The sequence below is a fragment of the Leptonychotes weddellii genome, chromosome 2 (assembly GCF_054177405.1).
Source record: "Leptonychotes weddellii isolate Sample4059 chromosome 2, ASM5417740v2, whole genome shotgun sequence".
NCBI lineage: Eukaryota > Metazoa > Chordata > Mammalia > Carnivora > Phocidae > Leptonychotes > Leptonychotes weddellii.
In genome coordinates this window covers 103,715,007-103,734,948 of record NC_138370.1, presented here as the reverse complement: position 1 = coordinate 103,734,948, position 19,942 = coordinate 103,715,007, and the positions used below count along the sequence as shown (strand labels likewise).

Here is a 19,942-nt window from a genome sequence, read left to right as displayed (position 1 = left end):
GCATATCCATACCGTGAAATACTATTCACTCATAAAAATGAATGAACTACAGATAAATGCTACAGCATGGATCAACCTGAGAACATGATGATATGTGAAAGTCAGACACAAAAGATTATATACAATATGATTCTACTTATGTGATTTTTTTTATATGAAATTTCTAAAATAGGCAAAGGGACAGAGAGTAGGTTAGTTTTCTCTGGCAGGGGGGAAGGAGGAAATAGGAAGTGATTAGTAACAGATACAGGGTTTCTTTTTGGGGTGATGAAAATGTTCCAGAATTAGATAGTGGTGATGATTGCACAATCTTGTAAATACACTGAAAACCACTGAATTGTCCACTTCAAAAAAGTAACTATGATGGTATATGAATTATATATATGAAAGAAAAATGACGCAAATGATCATTACTCACCTTCACCTTTAACTGTTGCCATTAAAGAAGAATGTGTTGGCTGCAAAGATGTACTTGAGAGTTTCTTACTGGTTGTGCCTAGTTTGATAAGATAGATGACATGATTATTAATCACAATTTCATCTCACCTGTCAAGGAATAAATAAATGTCAGTCAAATCTGGAGGTAAACTAGAATCCCTCTACAGTGGTACTGTCAGCTTTTGCCTATCTTTAATTTTTTTATTTCCTATCTCCTTTTGTCCAAAGTAAGGAATTTAAGTACTGAATGCTTGGGTGACCCAGTGGAAACACAGACACACAGACACACAGACACACACACACACACAGACACACACACACATTTTTTTCTATGATAAGCCCCAAAAGCAAATTTTCACTGCAGATTGTTACTTGGATATCTTAAAACATGCAAAAAATATATATTTCAAAACACACGATTTAAAATTATACTATTTTTCCTAGAGAGAAAAATAACCTGGTCAATAGGACCTTTTATCCCCCCAGAATTACATTTTATTTTGTTGATTTGATTATGACACTGGAACTTCCAAAATTACATAAATTATAAAGGAGCTTGCAAATTCTTGTAATTAATTTGTTCATTTATGAAACATTCATTGAGTTCCCACTCTGTGCAAGACCCTTTTCTAGACCCTTGAGGGCAGTATCAAACTCTTAAGTCATCTTTTTAATCTGAGTAGTATCAAGGATCATTCCTGGCATATGGTCGGCATGTAATAAATGTTGTTTTCTATAAGCTGGCACTCGTACAGAACATGGGGACCAAGAAAAGGACAAAGATTTGCTTTAGGTAGTGAATATGACTTATCAATTTGATAGCCATACTAGTCAACATTCCCTTCTTAAAACACTTTAGGATATCCTTTTGCGATTAGGGCATACGTTCTATTTTTACTGTGTGACATATATAAAATCTTCAGTTCTTAAAGGTATGCATACTGTACTGGGGGAGGAACAATTTGGCTCTGCGCAGTTTACTGCTTTAAAACCCATCCAGAGGAAAGTTTTCAAGGCTAAGCTGGATGGAGCTGTATATCAGAAAAAACTAAGGAATCACAAGGAAGATAAGACCTTTGGAGGGTTGCTGAGGACAAATGTCTCCAAGCAGGTGATGGAGGTTTTCTCTTCTGCTCCTCTGTCCTCACTGCTTATTAGAGGACATAGGTTATTACACAAATGGAAAGAGGCTGTTAACAAGTAGATTATGGGAATTATAATGTGGAGAGTGCTGAAGCACTTAAGACTTTCTCAAACCCAATATGTGGTTATATTTTAAAAGAAGAGACCAACAAAGGACACGTTATTCCTAAAAGCTAGGTTTGAGATTTTGCATTGCCCACTCACAGGGATGCCATCTTTTTAAAATTTTTTTTCCTTTTCTTTTCTTTCTTTCTTTCTTTCTTTCTTTCTTTCTTTCTTTCTTTCTTTCTTTCTTTTGAGAGAGAGAGAGCACGCATGCAAGCTGGGGGGAAGGCAGAGGGAGAGGGAGAGAAAGAATCCCAATCCCAATCTCCATGCTCAGTGCAGAGCCCAACGTATGCTCAATCTCATGACCCTGAGGTCATGACCTGAGCCCAAATCAAGAGTTAGATGCTTAACTGACTGAGCCACCCAGGTGCCCCCAGAATGCCATCTTAAGGTGAAGATGTAATGATATAAATGAAGTGTCCCTTCCAGCTAGACATGGTGAATTTGTTTCACTTCAGCACTACTCTTGGCATTCTTGGTACCAATAACAGGCTGAATTGAATTTTTACAATTACCTTGTTTCATATGTTTCACTGGGTTATGTCTCCTATTTCACTTGAAAATTCAAGAATAAGGATGACTACAGGAAATAATTAGGACAGATATAATGATAATCATGAATACAAAAAGAAAAAGTATCAAGTGTGTGCAGTTCTGGAGTTTCTGAAGCCCTTGAACCTTTTCTTTTATAGCTATCCTGACTTCATGTTTGGTAGAAGGAAGATATGTAACAAATTTGAGCTTTGGCCCAAGCATTCAGCCCAAATCTATTTGGCTTCAATTTCAGCCTTGATCTTTGGAAAACTGAAGGGCTAAATGGCTATCCATTTCTGGTATTCCTGAGCTAGTGTGTGAACAGTGATCTTGTGATCATGCCCATGATCATTGTATCTAATCAATGTTACTATATCTATAGCAGAAACAGAATACAATTGATTTTAGATTTATTGTTAATGTATGAATATTCACTCTCAAATATGGACAAGCATTCTACATATAACTTATAATAAAATTCTTATGTGCTAAATATGTTGAAATTCTGAAGTATAAATGCATCCTTATTATTGTAAAAGCAAAATGTTGCACTAACTAATGAGGATTGTGATTTCTGTTAATTTTATGTGCAAAACAATGATTAAGGACTTATTCTAGTTAATAAAATAAATATATTGAATTTCACATGAACAATAAGAGAATAGTATAGCCACATATATTTAGGGATGTTATATAATTTTGTGTCAACAGATGTTTATAAAAGATTAAATCATTAAAATGTCATAATTGTACTCTGTAAAATTTTTAGTAAACTCTCATCCATAACATTTTCCAAAATAATCTTTTGGAACTGTGTTTAATTCCATTTAGGACATCAGGGTTTCAAAAAATGTCTAATTTATAAACATTTTATATCTTGTGAGTATAAACTAAAAGCAAAATGCCAACTTTATCATTTCAAAATTCCATGAAAAGGAAAAACCAAAGAATCTTCTACAAAGATATCCCAGGTAAGTCATTTTCAACTCAAACTCAATAAGGCATATAAAAACAGTGAAAAAAAAGAAGACAGATATGGGGAAAAATATGGTACCCAAACCTATTTTCCCACAAATATTATGAGAAAACTTATAAGACTGCCTTTTAAAAAGTCCCTTCTTTTCAATTTTATCTTAGTTTCTAGAGACGATGTGCATTGTAAACATGACCATAACCGGCACCTTATATGGAAGAGGTGGCCAAAAACACTGGGCTCCTCTACTGACCTCAGTTGAAACTGAACACCTATTTAGTATCGGAAATGCGAAAGATCAGTGCTGACAAATTAATTCAGCTAATTAAAAAATGTTTGACTATTAAATGCTTTAAAAATCAAGCTGAATAATAATTATGTTTTAAGAATGAAATTTCAGGTTTATTTTTCTATCTTAGAAGTTCATCTCATGATGATGACATTCAATGTCTGCCAAGTGTTGATGTTAACTCTGGCCCTTGACCTTTGAACAGAATGGGCAGTGCACTTGATCCGTAGCTAGGAAGCGATCAGGTCCCATCTGTCTAACTGGGTAAACCTCTGAAAGCAAACCCCACTCCAAGCAAAGCTCTCAGTCACCTCTGCCGCTGTTGCACGTCACTACAAGAAGAGTTCCCACCTCAGTGGCACATTTTCCACTTTTCTGATGATGGAATTTCTGCCATTGTCAAGAGAAAGAAAATTTACGTGCTTTAGATAGACATAAGCACTATTAACTCAAGTATCTTTTGACCTTTAAACAAGAACATCTGGTTGGAAAGCCTTAAAAGAAAAATAAAGCTGTTTCCTTTCCAAGCTGGGCAGGTAAGATGCATTCTCGGTATCAGAAATGACAATTCTGCCTGAATTCCTTCACTGAACCCTCCATCTCTTCCTTTCATGATCACTTAACATAATGGTTAGGGTCTGTGTTATTTGGACACATAATCTACTTGTTATTCACCACAGGTCACTGTGGTCAGGGCTAGGAATCATCTCATTGAGAAAGCATAAGTCCCAAGGATTAAGGTAAAAATTGCAAAACTTCAACACTTTGAGTCAACACGCAATATCAGCACCTACCTTCTCTTTATTGGTTCTTTTGGGGTGATGTTTTTGATTACCAAAGTAACATGCTTTTACCAAATGAGTGCAATTTTATGCTGAGAACTCAGCTGGCAACTCACAGATAGAATGACAGAGAGAGAGAGAAGCAGCAAATACTTATACTTTGTAAAAGTGCTAGCATGCCTCTCTGCTTAAACCCTGAAAACATAGGGTTGAAACAATTTTTAAAAATAAAATAAAGGGCAGACAGTCTCCCTTTTGCTGTCCTGCCCACTGCTCTCTTGCAGTGTATTCAATAAACTTCCATCTCTTAAAATAAAATAAAATATAAGAGAAGAGAAAAGAAAAGAAAAGAAAAGAAGAGAAAAGAAAAAAAAATACAGAGCAGGAGTTGGCTGGAGGCTCTATGGTCCCTGGCTTTTTTGACTCTGTCATTTGGAATTTCCCTTGATTGGCGATATAGGTCATACCACATTCTGGGAACAAAATCCCCTGTGCTGCCATCTTTGTGTAAAGCTTTCTCCCAGTTTGGTACAGAAATTCTAGGAGAATTGGTTTGGCTTCATCTTAGAATTGCACATTTCAGAAATAGTGGACTATATTCATCAGACCCTTTTTCTTTGAGGATCACCACCCCAGTTAAGTCTCATGAACCAGCCCTCATTGGTCCTCTACATTTTACTTGAATTTGGTCTTAGAATGAAAATTAAATGAGGAGTAAGTGGAGAGGCGAGGAAGAGAGCAGGAGGAATTTCAGTTATCTCCTTGTTAGGATATACGATTTTCAGGTCTTCCAGTGACCTTAGCATTCTAACCGGAGTTTCTGCCCATGAGCAACAAACAAGTAATTCTCTATTTCTCTCTCCATTGATTATAGAACCTGAACGATATGCCTCATTTTATGTGTGTTGCAGGATGGACAATGCCGGACGCATTAGATTGATAACCTCTTGGGTTTTTAATTAAATGACCCCAGTGGCTCATTTTACTTTTCATGGTTGGTAAGAATACCTAGAACCATAAAACATGATGCAGTTGCCACTCAGTCCAGTAAACAATAATGATGACATTGCTACCGAACCTTACAAATTTAATCTATTATCAGCCCAATATAACTAACAAGATCAGTGTGTTATTAATACAGTTTCACCTTGTTAACGGTGCTGCTTAAGTGGACAATTGGTATATTTAGAAACATATTTTTATGACTAAGGAAATGGTAATTTTTTTATTCTCTAAAAATAAACTTCGTGTTTGTAACATTCACAATAGGATTATTCTCAAACAGGAAATGATCCAAAGGGATATCATCAAAGAAGCGCACTGTGATCTCAGGGTTCTGTATTCAACCCAAAATAACATATAAGTTTCAAAATAGCAAAATAGCACAAACCTTCATAACAATAGATATAAGATCTCAAATTATTTTTCAGTGATTAAATTAAATAGATGCTACTAATTATATCTGTTAAAGTTAGAGTAAATTTCATTAAGAGTTAATCCTACCTATAGACATTGCAGCTGTCGCTTCCATAACAGGATTTGACACTGTGGTTGGTTTCAATACAGATGTTTTTGTTGGAGAAATTGTTGCTGATGGTAATACATGAGTGGTTATACTGTTAACATCTGCAAAAAGGAAACTGTGTTAAAGTAGCTGCATTAAAGTTTACATTTATTTTGCCAAATAACAGACTAGTATATTTAAGCAAAGTAAACTGTATGTATACTCCTGCTATGCCAGTAAGTAAGGCATGGATTTGAAATTAATTTTCTAATTGTAATAAATTCAGCCTTCAGTTCAGTATTCATTCACTAACTCCATCTGCTTCTCACCAATGGCATGGATTTTCAAGATAGCTGTCAGAAGCAGTCTATAGCTCTGAAACAAAATGCTATCTGACAAAACTAGTGAGAAATACATGTACAAATTTGAAATTTAACAATATTTTTAAGCCAACTTAATGAACATTGTCAGATGAAATAATTAAATGGACGTTCTCTGGGCAGTGGATGTTTTACTAAATATTTTCATAGCACATTGAAATTATTAAGTAGTAAAATGTCAGTATTAGTACATCTCTTCCTGATATAAAGCATTTCTCCCTACTTTCTCTCTCTATTACATATTCCAAAGGGAGACAATAAATTTTATTTTTTTGTTTTTTTAAGAAAGACAATAAATTTTAAAGAAATTCAACATTGCAACATACCTAAATTTTTGGCAATGGAACCATCATAAATCTGCATTTTCAAATGATTTATTTCTCTAAATTGTAACAGTCAAAGGCACCAAAATGAAGGTGATACATTGTTATGTATATTACATGTTTACTTTTAATAATACTTCTTTGGCAATAGAAAGTCAATATTTAATAATAATTCTTAAAATTCCCATTGAAATATTATTATTTTTTCAAAGTGAAGTATGTAGGACTTAATTCTCAGTGATTTATGGAAATATTTGTTTTACATAATATTACTGAATTTATTAGCATTTATAGAATCCTTTTAATCCTGCATTTGTTGGTCTTGTCTCTATACACTCACTGTTGTACTGAAGATCAGAAAATAACAAACAAACGTGTACAAAGGACTTAGATAAAGTATTCACGTCCATGGAAGGCATTGTTTTCGCGTTGTTACTTTGTATAGAGTATATATAGTATAGTACATTAGTTAAGGGGATGGACTTTGAGTGACAAAGACTTATGTTATCCCAGTCAAACTGGATATGTCATTACAGTAAATACATATCATTAGTATGACTTTTCAAATTTAAATTTTATCCAAAATTTTCCTCTTTGAATCCTCTTTTATCTTGCATGTGAGCGAAAAGCAATATTTCAGATGTCAGGAGATAGAGCGTACTTCCTGTTTCATTTTATAGACTTGAGGTGCTTGGAAGTGTTAGCACTTAGCACTTACTTTGTTTATAGACAGTACACAGAAATCACTTGATGTATTCAGCACATATAGATGTTTCACCACATTCAGGAATGACAGAAGTGCTTTTTCACAGGCTTTACAGAAATCAAGTCAAAAGCTTTTTTCACCTCTGGATACACTTCACACCATTGCTCTCACCACCCCCCTCCCCACTCCCCCTGCAGGGAGAAGGAACACAGCAAGCATGCATGATGTTATCTTTTCTGTATTAGTCATTTTGTTATCCTTATCTTTGTTTGCATCCTAGAGTCTATGATGTAACACTGATTTCTAAGTTTAAACTGATGTTGAAGAAAGTAATTCAAAGAAGCACATACCACTTTAACTGGAAAATTCACCTATAAATAACTTAAATGATCCCTATCTGTTGACTTGCTAAATAGTAACAACCTCAATTTCTGGGTATAATCAACATCTCCGGAGACTTTTTTTTTTCCTCCCTTCCTCCCTTCCTTTTTTCCTTTTTCTCTCTTCCACAAATACTTACTGGGTAACTGATGTGAAAGGCATGATTAGATCTAATGAAAGACTCTGTATTGTACTACATGGTATCACCTGTGAGTAGCTCTCAGTCTGGTAAGGAACATGATGCCTATACACAATAAACGACGAAGGATATTCTGTATGGGGTGTGTAGATTAGTGTTTTTCAAACTGCAGGTTATGATACAAATAAAGAGTAATTAAGATCTAATTAGTAGATTGCAGTTAGAACTTTTGCCAAATGAAAGAGAAAAGAAACATTAGAAGGATATTGCAAATAATGAGGGTAAGTATTGTTTCATGAAGTTCACGTGCACGTGTATGTGTGTATGTGTATTTGAATAAAACATGCATCAGTGCAAAATATGTTTCCTATTGTGATTCCAGTTAAAAATTTGAAAGCTACTGGACAAGAAATTGGGCAAGAGTTTACAAGATAAAGGATGACCACCCTGATGGCATGAGCAAGGGCTCCTTTATGAGAGAGTTGACATAGGAGCTAGAGTTTGAAGAGTAAGTAGCATGTCCACAAGGCTAGAGGAAGGAGCATGGTCAAAGGTCTGGAGGAGAAGTGAGAGGTAACTGAAAGAACTGCAAACAGTTGTGTTTGGCTGGATTGCTCTATGCTATGAAAGGACATAGTGGGCCTTATCTGGCACGATACTGGAGGCTAGATCATAAAGGACTTTGAACACCAAACGTGGGACTTGGGACTCTATTAACAAGTCAGTGAGGAGCCCTGGAAAGTGACCAAATAGAAATTCTACTGTAGGAAAAACAATGGGGAAACGGGTGGGGCCGGACAATGAGAGGACACCAGCTGAACTGAACGGCAAGTCCCCATTTTTATGTTTACCAATGTCTCTGACCTATTGAAGTCATCATGTGAGATCAGTGAGTTCACATCCTTAAAATGACTTGTGGCCAACTACAAGTAGGCACATTTTTAATTTTTTTTTATTTTTTAAAGATTTTATTTATTTATTTGAGAGAGAGAGAATGAGTAAGGGGGAGGAGGAGAGGGAGAGAGAAGCAAACTCCTCACCTAGCAGGGAGCCCAATGCAGGGCTTGATCGCAGGACCCTAAGATTATAACACGAGCCAAAGGCAGACGCTTAATCGACTGAGCCACCCAGGTGAAGTAGGCACACTTTTAACTGCTGTGTGGTAAGATTGAGATGTACTGGAAAGCTTTTCCTCACCAGACTGCAACACGTTTGGCCACTGATTTCCCTGAGTAAAATCTTAAGCCAGTAGCACTCATTAACGTCTCCATTATTCGTTCTTCAGATTGTCCAACAGAGAGAATTCCCTCCTTCGGCAAGGACTGACAAACCACCCCTGAAAATATTGAGTGTCACTGTGTGCCAGGCTCCATGTAAGCACTTCCTGTGGATTAGCTCCTTTAATCCTAAAAAGACGCCATGATGCCAAAACTCATATGATCACCATTGTACAGATGAGGACACTGGGGCTCAAAAAAGATAAGCAAATTGCCCACATTATGTAGTGGGAAGTAACACAGTTGGAATTTTAATCCAGGCCCCTTTGAATCCAGAGAAGATACTCTTCACCACCACAGATCTTGCTGTGGGAAGCTGGTTCCATGCAAAGCCACATACTCTCGCTCTGCCTGCTCTCTGTCTTTGACAGGGTATGATATTAAAGGGGTAGAAGTGACTAACTAGATGCACAGATGTTCTGCCCTCACATACCTAGGATGAGGAAACAGACAAAATACCTCACTGGATTTTTTTCTTAAAAAAATACTATCATTTTGTCATATATATATTACATACATACACTAATAAAATGTGTCCATCCATAAACATCCATAAAAGGTTCAGACTTAAAGCTTTGAAAGCAATTTCCAATCTACTACAGCTATTTATAAAAATAGAGATTTACTCAGTTGGAAAACTCTGCAAATAGAAACATTCTCTTACAATATGGTGGGAAAGAATTATTCTAACTACCACTGTTGAAGGTTTTATTGACTGTGATGCAAGTAACCACCAGTTATGTTTTTACAGCATTTTCTATAAATTTCTTTTAGGTCTAATTTGATCTCATAATAAACTATTGAGGAAAATGGCTTATTCTGAAGTATTTTCTCTTCACAAGACATATGAGGTAGCATTTCACTTTTCTTTATCTCCAAAGTAATTAAAGATAAATTTAACAAGGAGACCCGTGTTTCATATCTTTGCTTATGACCAACCAGATAGTGCTCTTCTCAGGATGTTGTAAGAAAAACAGATGGTGTTTTGTCCTGATTCCACCCTATACCCATACACCAGCAGAGAGAGCACAAGAGATACCATGACACTCAGTTTCCTAGGCTTCAAAAGGATGAAGCAGGATTGGGATTTTAAAAAAATAACTATTTTAATTACAGAAATCATGAGAACTTTGAAAATTCAGCTTCTGGCTGAAAAACCAACTATCATATTTTCTCCTCTTTTCAAATGATTAGGTCGTCTACTCCAATCTTCTTAGACATGTTTTATAATTACATTTCTAAGTAACTTACAAGTGGTCTCTAAATGTTAGAGTTTCATCCATCCTCATAATGAGAAGCTATCTCTCCAATTACCTTTTCCCCTACCAAGTCTACATTTAAGGTCCACTGGAAAACCACTACTAGAGAAGATAGATCTTGGTTTCTCTAGATCAATACAAATACTGAATGGCAGTAACTTAGGATTATAAAACTTGAGACCTCAAAAGAACTTTAAAAATCCCACTGTAATAGAATCCCTACATTTTATAGCTTAGAAAATGTATGAGTTTAAGGTAGTTTCAAAAGATCATAACCCAATTACTAAAAAAGGGGCTTTAATTCCTAAATGAGCACTCTATATTATGTAATATAGAAAAATCTTTTTTTTCCCCCCAATTCCATTTGAGCATGTGGAATACACTTCTGACAGAGACAATGAAGTTTCCCTTTGAACTATAGGAATAAATATTTACTTTGTGAGTTTTAACCATAAACAAAATTTCAGAAGATAGTTTTAAGCTCTTTAAGGAAATAAAAGAGTGATTTCTTTAGAAATATATAGAGTATATACAAAATGCTAATTACTAAATGGTCTTACAACCCTCAAAGTACCATTATTAGGTAATAACTTCAAAACCTAGATCAACTAATCTATGGAATTAAAGGCAAAGTAGGTAATTTTATATTTCAATAGCTTATAATGTATTATTCTCACTAACTCATGTTGTCTTTATACAAAGCCACCTCCTATACATTCCCACTTCCTCAAGCTCTTAAAAACTTTATATAGATTTTATATTGAAATAAAATAACTGTCAATTGTTCCGTTATCGTTTGAGGATGCTTATCCCCTATGTGTCACAGTTTATAATGAACATAGATCCACTTCTTAAACTTGCATGTGATGGTAATGTATAAATTGGGGTGTTATAAATGGCGAGAGGGCCTTTTCTTCAGAGCAGTTTGTCAGTAATTGCTAGTATTACAGTCTTATTCAACTGATACCCTATTATCTTCTTTGTTAATAAATAATCTTCAGTGAAGTTTAAGTTGAAAATTTCAATTTTTCCTCACTCATCAAAAATATACATATTAAAATGTATTGAAAAATATAAAAATATAATAAACTAAAAATTGATATAAACGTAAAATATATTTATATATGAATACAATGAAACAGACAAACACATAAATAAATACTATACAGTACCACTTGCTATATTCCCATCAAAACAGCACCTTCACAAAAGACAAGACACCAACTCTTTTTGATTATCAGTGTCTTATCAACACGATCTTACACTAACAGTGATCCTTCTCCTTTAACATAACAAAATTCACTTTGGTTTATTGCCAACCAAATTAAATATGGTTAATTTTTTATCAATTAAAAAAATAACAATTATTATGTGATGATGTCTTTGATTTCTTCTATTTGCACTGACCCCAAAATTTCATAATATCCTATTTTATTTATTTATTTTATTTTTTTAAGATTTATTTATTTGCGAGAGAGAGAATGAGAGACAGAGAGCATGAGAGGGAGGAGGGTCAGAGGGAGAAGCAGACTCCCCGCTGAGCAGGGAGCCCGATGCGGGACTCGATCCCGGGACTCCAGGATCATGACGTGAGCCGAAGGCAGTCGCTTAACCGACTGAGCCACCCAGGTGCCCCATAATATCCTATTTTAAATGTATAAGTAGCTCACTAACCAATGAACGATTTACCTCAATAAACATTTATTAAGCATCTATTTCTTTTTTTTTTAAGACTTTATTTATTTATTTATTTGAGAGAGTGCACGCACAAGCAGGGGGGAGCAGCAGGCTGAGCAGAGAGGGAGAAGCAGAATTCCCGCTGAGCAGGGAGACTGACAGCGGGTTTGATCCCAGGACCCTCGGATCATGACCTGAGTTGAAGGCAGACGCTTAACTGACTGAGCCACCCAAGCACCCAAGCATCGGTTTCATTAGGAACTAAGCAAAAATAGAAAACCATATTTTCCCCAGAGGAACTTAAAGTATATTTTGATACTCAAGCTATGCATATGTGAAACAACCATAAGATTATGCTAAGGGGCCATATAAAAATGGTGCTCATTAATACTGTGCATAGCTGGTTCTATACAATGTTAAGTGAAGTCAAAGTAAGGTGATGTGTCAGGAATAATCAGAATTACTTTCTCGGGGGAGGAGATTTCAAGAGGAATCAGATAACTGAACACATCAAGGAAAAAAGTTTCATGGGAGAAAAGAAAGAAAGGATATTCAAATAGAAGAAGAAAGTCAACAGTGCCAAGTAAAACAGAGGCCATATAACATGAGGCCTGAAAGGGGCATTGATGATACTAGACACAAGCAGAATCTTTTGGGAGAGGAAAATAGGAAAATCCCATTTTCAATGAAAACATTGAGCTAGTGGCAACTCTTGAAAAAAGGATTTTAAATCGGAAGTACGTTTTCAATTAAGACTCACAAAATACTGTAGCAAGTACACAAGTTTTGAAAATGCTTACATTTCCTAGGTGGAATGAATTTGGGAGATAAGGAAGAAGAAAATCTCATCTCTCACAGTGAGGAAAATATTCAGATAAGAGGGAGAAAGCTGTGTCTGAAAGAGGAATCTCCTCAGGTTGCCAGCCATCTGTGAGGTGGGGAGGGAGCGCCAAGCCTGGCAGGCTCCGAGTGGGGGGGACAGGTGTCTCAGCCACCTGGCCCCTCTGGGGAGAACAGGAAGGCAGGATCACATTGGTGAGTTTCTAAAACAGAAAACAACAATATCTGCAAAATGGACCTGAGAATTCAAGGTTTTTGGCTCACAAGTGGATGGAAGTATACAAGGAAATTTCCTCCACTCGCCCAGATATCAGGCTTGAAATGACGGTGCAGTGCAGTCATTTTCCTTCACAGAAATAACTGTGACTTTATTTTAAAATTATATTCAATAATAAGGAGATATTTGAGATTGTGGACTCTATTATAAGTGGACTTTGGGTTTTAGGAGTTTCAACTTCTCAAGGCATAAAAAGACAACAGTTGTATTTAATATTTATAGGGGTGGGAGTAGGAAGGAAAAGGAACAACCTGGCCATACTCTTGGATTTTTAGACCATTGTCCCACCATCCCTCCCTCCGGGCTGTACCCTCAGGCCAGAGAGGAACTGTGATTTGGCAACTCAAAAAAACATCTTCCAAGGAAACAAGATGGTTAGGCTTCACACATTCTTGTAGGCACCATCAGACTTCACAAGCAAGTCTCTTGGGCTCATCTCATGACTTCAGGAAGGACATGAATTTGGGGGCCCCTCTTGGTCCTGGGAGGAACAGCACCACCCTGTCCCTTCTCTGGGCTCCACGGAGGGGCAGTGATTATAAAGGAGAGCGCAGTCCTAGTCTCTCTCTAATGGCACCTCTGGCTTTCCTCTGGACTTGAGATCTTGGTCTTAACTCCAGGCTCTCCTGAGGGGTTTCTTCAGAAGGGAAGGTCTCACTAGACCCTGTTGACCAGCAGATCATGTTCGTTTAGAATTGTAACTTATACCCATGAAATGACATGACAGGAGATGGAAGCAAGACCAGACTTGGCATTTCTGACATTAGCTAACTGTGCAATGTGGCATGAGTCACTCTACTACCTCTCTGGGTCTCAGTTTCCTCTCTATAAAAAGTGTCCATTGAACAACTTCACTTCAACAATAAAATTGTATTACCTCTAAGATGAAGTTACAGTGTAAATATCCATTATGGCAAATCATAAAGTATAAGTTGCATTTCTATATACCAGGTGGAAACTTGTACTTTAGCAGTCATACACAATGGCTTTATGGAGTCATTAATTTGCTACCAGGGAGAAATCTGAGCCCAAAAGGGAATTCTGTATTTCAAGGGACAATGACTACATTCATTTGCAGTCTGATAATGTTACCTGGACTAAATGCATTGCCCTTTAGGGTGTTGGTCTACCCAGAACTAGAGGGAAATGTGAAAGACAAACTTTGAAATAGGCATTGTGAACACTTTGTTTCGGAATTTTCTTTGCAACATAGAAGAGCAAGTGTAAGAAGAAAAATTTTGTGTAGGTGAATTAATTCTTACATGAATGGAGCCCATAGCAAATAATGTAGTCATCTCCCTCTCACCAATGTGTGTGTGTGTGTGCGCGTGTTCATGTCTCTATGCAATTAGTGACAAACGTGTTTCTAAAAATAGTCTACAGTATTGCATTTGAAGCCAGAAAATGACATTTGGCTAACTTTGAGATATCTTATTAATCATTTCATCTACTTTTATTTTTGTCTTCTCTAAATGTAAAGAGAAACTCTCTGGCTGATTTAAAATGCTCTTTAGTCAGCTGAAGAGACTGTACGTTTAGTTATAAAGGGGTATAATAAAATGATAAACGAACTATTTCTCTTTTCTGAAAAGTCAATCTTTTCTTGCCCTGAAGAGAGTTGCTTGAAGGGACAAAAAAACTTTAAAATATTTTTTTAAAGATTTTAATTATTTATTTCAGAGAGAGAAAGGAAGGAAGAGCACAAGCATGAGCTGGGGGGGGAGGGGCAGAGGGAGAAGCAGACTCCCCGCTGAGCAGGGAGCCTGATGGGACACTCATCCCAGGACGCTGGGATCATGACCTGAGCCGAAGGCAGATGCCTAACTGACTGAACCATGCAGCCATCCGAGGACAAAAGAACTTTAAATGATAGATATCCCAAGGACACAAACTCATATAACAATTACTTTCAATTACATCAGTCGATTTTAACAATTTTGTGAAACAGTTGAGCAGACACAACTGTTATCTACACTTTATAGATGAAGGAACTGAGGTCCTGGTAAGTGATTGTGACTTGTCAAGATGCAGAGTTAGAAGGTGTTAGAACCTTCTTTAAACTCAGATGTTCTAATCCCTGTTTCATGTTCTTTTCCTCAATATTGGCTAGAGTCTCGGAACTGTAAGATCACGTTTGCAGTTGCAGTATTGTTATGCCATTACTTTAGTACTTTAATGACTTTAGAGTACCATATTTTTTCTCATATTATTGCTAATTGCTTTGAAAATAAATGTAACTAATTAAGTTATGTAAAATATTAGAAGTAAAAAAACAGTGATCATCTGTAGTACTTCATCTGTTTTTGGCTGACCAACCACTTCATCCATCAGAGATTATTAAATAGATCAAATCAAAACAAAATCTCTTAGCTCAAAGTTTTATCTTACCTTGTCCATGATTAGAACATTAGTGTGAAACAATTTTACTAAAAAATTAAAAAGGAAGAAAGTCAACTTTTATTGTAATATCAAATCACACAGAAAATTTATGAATGGCTTTTGAAGGTGTGACTTTTTTAGTGTCTTTTTCACTTTATTTATTACTTGTCCTGGATTTAGGGCGATGTTGTAAAAAGAAATGTTTCTTTTCTTGTTTAGGGGTAAAGCCACAGTGTTTATATGGTAAATATATTATTGTTTGGTCTCACTTAGCAAAAATCACTCATTACCTAGGTCACATCAAAAAACTATTTTGCCCTCTTAATTTTATTTGTATCAAATTATTTTTCACATAAATATCCAGTATCCCCTGTGAATGTAAGAAAATACACTAAACAAAGGAAAATAATCTTTTAACAAGGTTATGAAGCAAGGCGCAGTGTAGTGCTGGGAGTCATAACAGCAGGGTTCTGGGGCCACGTTGTCCAATCCAGGCCCCATGATTGACCAGCTATGTGACTTTCTGCAAATTGCTTCACCTCTTTAGCCTTGGTTTTCAGTATTTTGGAAGGCTACCTATATGGTTTCTGTACAGATCAAACCACTGATACACCTCAAAAGGTGAGAGGTGCAGTTAATAGCTGGGTTACACTTGAATTTATCCTGATTAAAAACTCAATGGAATGAAGCACCTTTTAGAGTTCTACCATTAGGTCAAATAAATTATGTTTCTGACTTATACTACTCCTAAATACTTGATTAACTGCTTACAGGGCCATGTCCCACATAGTCAGCAGATTTGAGCTTAGAAAAGTCTGAAAAACCTGAAGCTCCTCCCTAAATCATAACCAAATTTTCCCAATTATGTCCTAAATTTGACAACCACTTTGCCAAATTTTATAAATTATTTTTTCATTATTCTCATTTTTTATTCTCCTTATACCATTTCTTTCAAGAAAGTGATTATACTAGCAGAACAGAAAGCTTGCAGGATAGAAAAAAGAAAACTGGGAAGTTGGTTTCATGTAGTAGAAGAAAGAGGTTTTTCATGCTGTGGTCCTTAGGCACATGGTTGTTGCCAAGCTGTGGGCATGGTGTTATTGGGATCTGCAGAGTTTCTAGCAGGGATCACTAAGTCTGTATTCACACCTGAGCACTGGGTGACATATGCAAGTGCTGAATCACTATATTGTATACCCAAAACTTACATAACACTGCATGATAACTACACTGGAATTAAGATAAAATAAAAGTTTTTAAAAATCTGTATTTACACTAATTATTGTCTGTGTATTGAAAAAGATGAATCACACATATATGCTACTATTTTAAAATATATATAGTTTCTATAGTGTCTATTATTAATAAAATACAAATTTTAAATACTTGCTTAGTATTTAGCAGCATTCTGTTTCCTCAATTGGCAGGTGCAAATAATATCTTACTGTGAAGGGGTTTGCAATTTTTCTAAGTAAATGAGGTATTTCTCTTCAAAAAGTTTGAGGACCACTTCTTTGTGGATCTAAGTATATCAATAACAGCACAATTTTGTTAATATGGCTGAAGGCATCATATAGCATCACAAAACAGCCAGAATTTGACATCTTGTCTTATCCATTGCAATACGAAGTTAGGGACACTCTTCAAACACCCATGACTCATACTTTTTAATTAGAAACAAAGAAGCAAAGACCAACAGAACAGGGGATTTAGAGCCTTTTCGGTTCTAGCATATGCCAATTCTGTGTGCTAGAACAAAAGCATATCTTTTCTTCCTCTGAATGTTTCTCCACAGTTTCTCCACATTAGAGATGGAAAAACTGCTCTGAATCACACGCCCAGTAGGAGCCCATCATGTATTTATACAAGAACAGGAAAGTAGTCAAAATGTCTACTTTCCGATTTCAGAGTCCAGCTTTTATATGGTATATTTTCCAAATTAAAAATATTTTGAACATTCCATTAGGACGTCATCAAAGGAGTCACTTGTGGTGGGTTAATTAAATCTAACACATTTAAAAATAACTCTGCGTGTTGTGGGACAGATGCAGCCTTTGGAAAAAGAAGGAGCCTACACTGAACACTGCAACAGATTTTTGTATTTAATAGTAGGCAACAGACACGTTTCCAGAATATGCTCTCAAAGCCTGGTTGGGAAGTTTCTGCTCTGCTGACAGCAGGAGAAAGAAAAATCCATATATAAAGTAAAGGAGAACAAGAAGTATTATTATTTAAAAATATCATTATTTAAAAGTGGTACCCCATTGCATGATATTGTCTAATTTTAACTAGAATAATGAACTACTCCAAGATCCTTTCTAAAATGCAAAGACAAAAACTAGGATGGACAACTTGCTCTTAGCTAAAAACAAATTGTCAGGTATACCCTCACAAGAGGTAATTTTGGAAATTCAAAAGGATATTCAGAACTATAATAGACGTGAGAGAAAGGTTTGGAGAGAACTGAATTGCTCTGCCCCCCAAAATGGACTCAGTATTTTACCCCTAACAGTGAGACAAGGATATAGGAAAAAAGGAGAGAGAAAAGGCCAAGCAAGAAGGTAAAGTGTCCAAAGGACTTTTCAGACCGAGGATACTTAAACTCACTCTCTTGAATTAGCATCGCTCTTACATAAAGCCTGGCCTTTCAGTAATAGCAGCTACTACACACAAAGTCTGCAATTACCCACCAAGACTTTAGTTAAGTGGATCTTTCAAGGGATGCATGAAAGAAAGAGGAGCGGTACTTTGGTTGTTGCCGAAGTGGAGTTAAAGAGAAGGTCACAAGAAACCAAATGGAGTACCTGATTTGAGGGATGCAGGAAGTAGGAAAGAAAGGTGAACTTAATCCTCCCCCTGCCATGAAGGATTTGCAGAAGCGTGGGACATTGGGCTTGTACCCAGAGCAGAGAATAAGTCGAATCTGAACATGGTTTTATGTTAAGGGTGGTGACATCCAGGTGACACGTGAGTTATAGAAAATGATTTCCTTATTTTATTAAATGCTGTTTACTAGACTGAGAATCAGATTTGCTAAGTCATGATTATGACAATGCATTTACTAAGAAGAGGATAATCATAAATTTGTTCTATAGAAAATCGTTCCAGAGTGGGTTATAAATTGTTTGCTTCACAAATATGGATGGGGAGATTATCAGAACAAATAGACTCTACAGAACAAGGATTTCAATGTGCAGCATCAGTAATTACTTAAATCTGAGATATCAGCAGTGTTGAGCAATAAAGTACTTTCTAAGTGTGAAGGCTACCAATAGATCACAGTTGACATTTACCTGTACAGTGTTTTTTTTTTTTTTCTGGTTTTGATGACAAATTCATGCCAGAACAATTAAATTTACTTTCCTGACAAAGTAACAGAGATATTAATAAGGGAAAACCAATAGACGTAATCTCACATTATTATCAATATATAATTGGTTTCTTTTATTGAGAATGCCTAAGAAATATGGTGCTCTGTGAAAACATAGTTATTAGTTTAGAATCATTATGTAAAATATATCAGAATGATAAATTTTCAAGTAATTCTAATAAATAGCATTAACATTTATCTGTGTATCTTCACCTGCTAGTACAGTACTTGATAACAGGCCCTTATTAAATGTTAATTAAATGACAAATGTAAGTAAATTTTTCCTGAAGAGCCACAATTTTCAAAATACTGCAATTATTCTATCATTTTATGTAGAATTACCACCGGCTAAAACTAGAAAGTAAGAAATTTGGGTTGAATTTATAGTGAACATATGACTCATTGTTGAAACTTCATTTTGAAATAAATTTTCTCTGTTTAATGGTAAATCATTATTCTTTACATTTTATTACTAGTTATAAACATATCTCTGCTCTTGTGTGACATCAGTAGTGTTGAATAGTGGATAAATTTGGATTTATGATATTTTTCCTAACATAGGGTCACTTCAAAATCTACGAATAATTTGTGGGGCATTTTCTGTGTTCTTGGCATTTTTCTTACCTCCAGGGAGACTTCCGTAACATCTGAAAGCATTATTCTTCATATTCTCCTGGTGACAAAGGTTGAGGTAAAATGTATTCGCTAAGTTCTGAAGAGTCACTTACCAACTATCAAAGTGTCCTCAGAACACTTGTTCATTTTAAGAACCTACTAGCAAGGAAAAAAGAGCTGGCGAAGAAAATGCCAAAGTTGGCTAGAGCTGCCTCCTGATGTTTAATCTCCAGGAAAGTGTGTCCAAAATTTCATCCACTCTTGTACCACTTTTGTGAGTTTCTTCATATGCTTTACTCTACCCTTTATGTATCATTTGCTCTATTAGGTCCTTACTCTTTTTCTTAAAAGTCAGATCACTTTTAAAAATTTAATCCAGGGCGCCTGGGTGGCTCAGTTGGTTAAGTGACTGCCTTCGGCTCAGGTCATGATCCTGGAGTCCCTGGATCGAGTCCCGCATCGGGCTCCCTGCTCGGCAGGGAGTCTGCGTCTCCCTCTGGCCCTCCCCCCCTCTCATGTGCTCTCTCTCATTCTCTCTCTCTCAAATA

At 36.0% G+C, this 19,942-nt stretch overlaps 1 protein-coding gene across 2 annotated transcripts in view; it reads right to left on the bottom strand.

Annotated features, from left to right (window-relative positions):
* EMCN (endomucin) overlaps nt 1–19,942 on the bottom strand; it is an 83,638-nt gene that overhangs the window by 48,285 nt on the left and 15,411 nt on the right. For both annotated transcript variants that reach the window (XM_081812093.1, XM_081812094.1), the window contains exons 2-3: nt 5,771–5,893; nt 419–496 (exon numbers count right to left, since the gene is read on the bottom strand). In XM_081812093.1, coding sequence (XP_081668219.1) covers nt 419–496; nt 5,771–5,893 — 201 coding nt within the window. The remainder of the gene's footprint in view (nt 1–418; nt 497–5,770; nt 5,894–19,942) is intronic.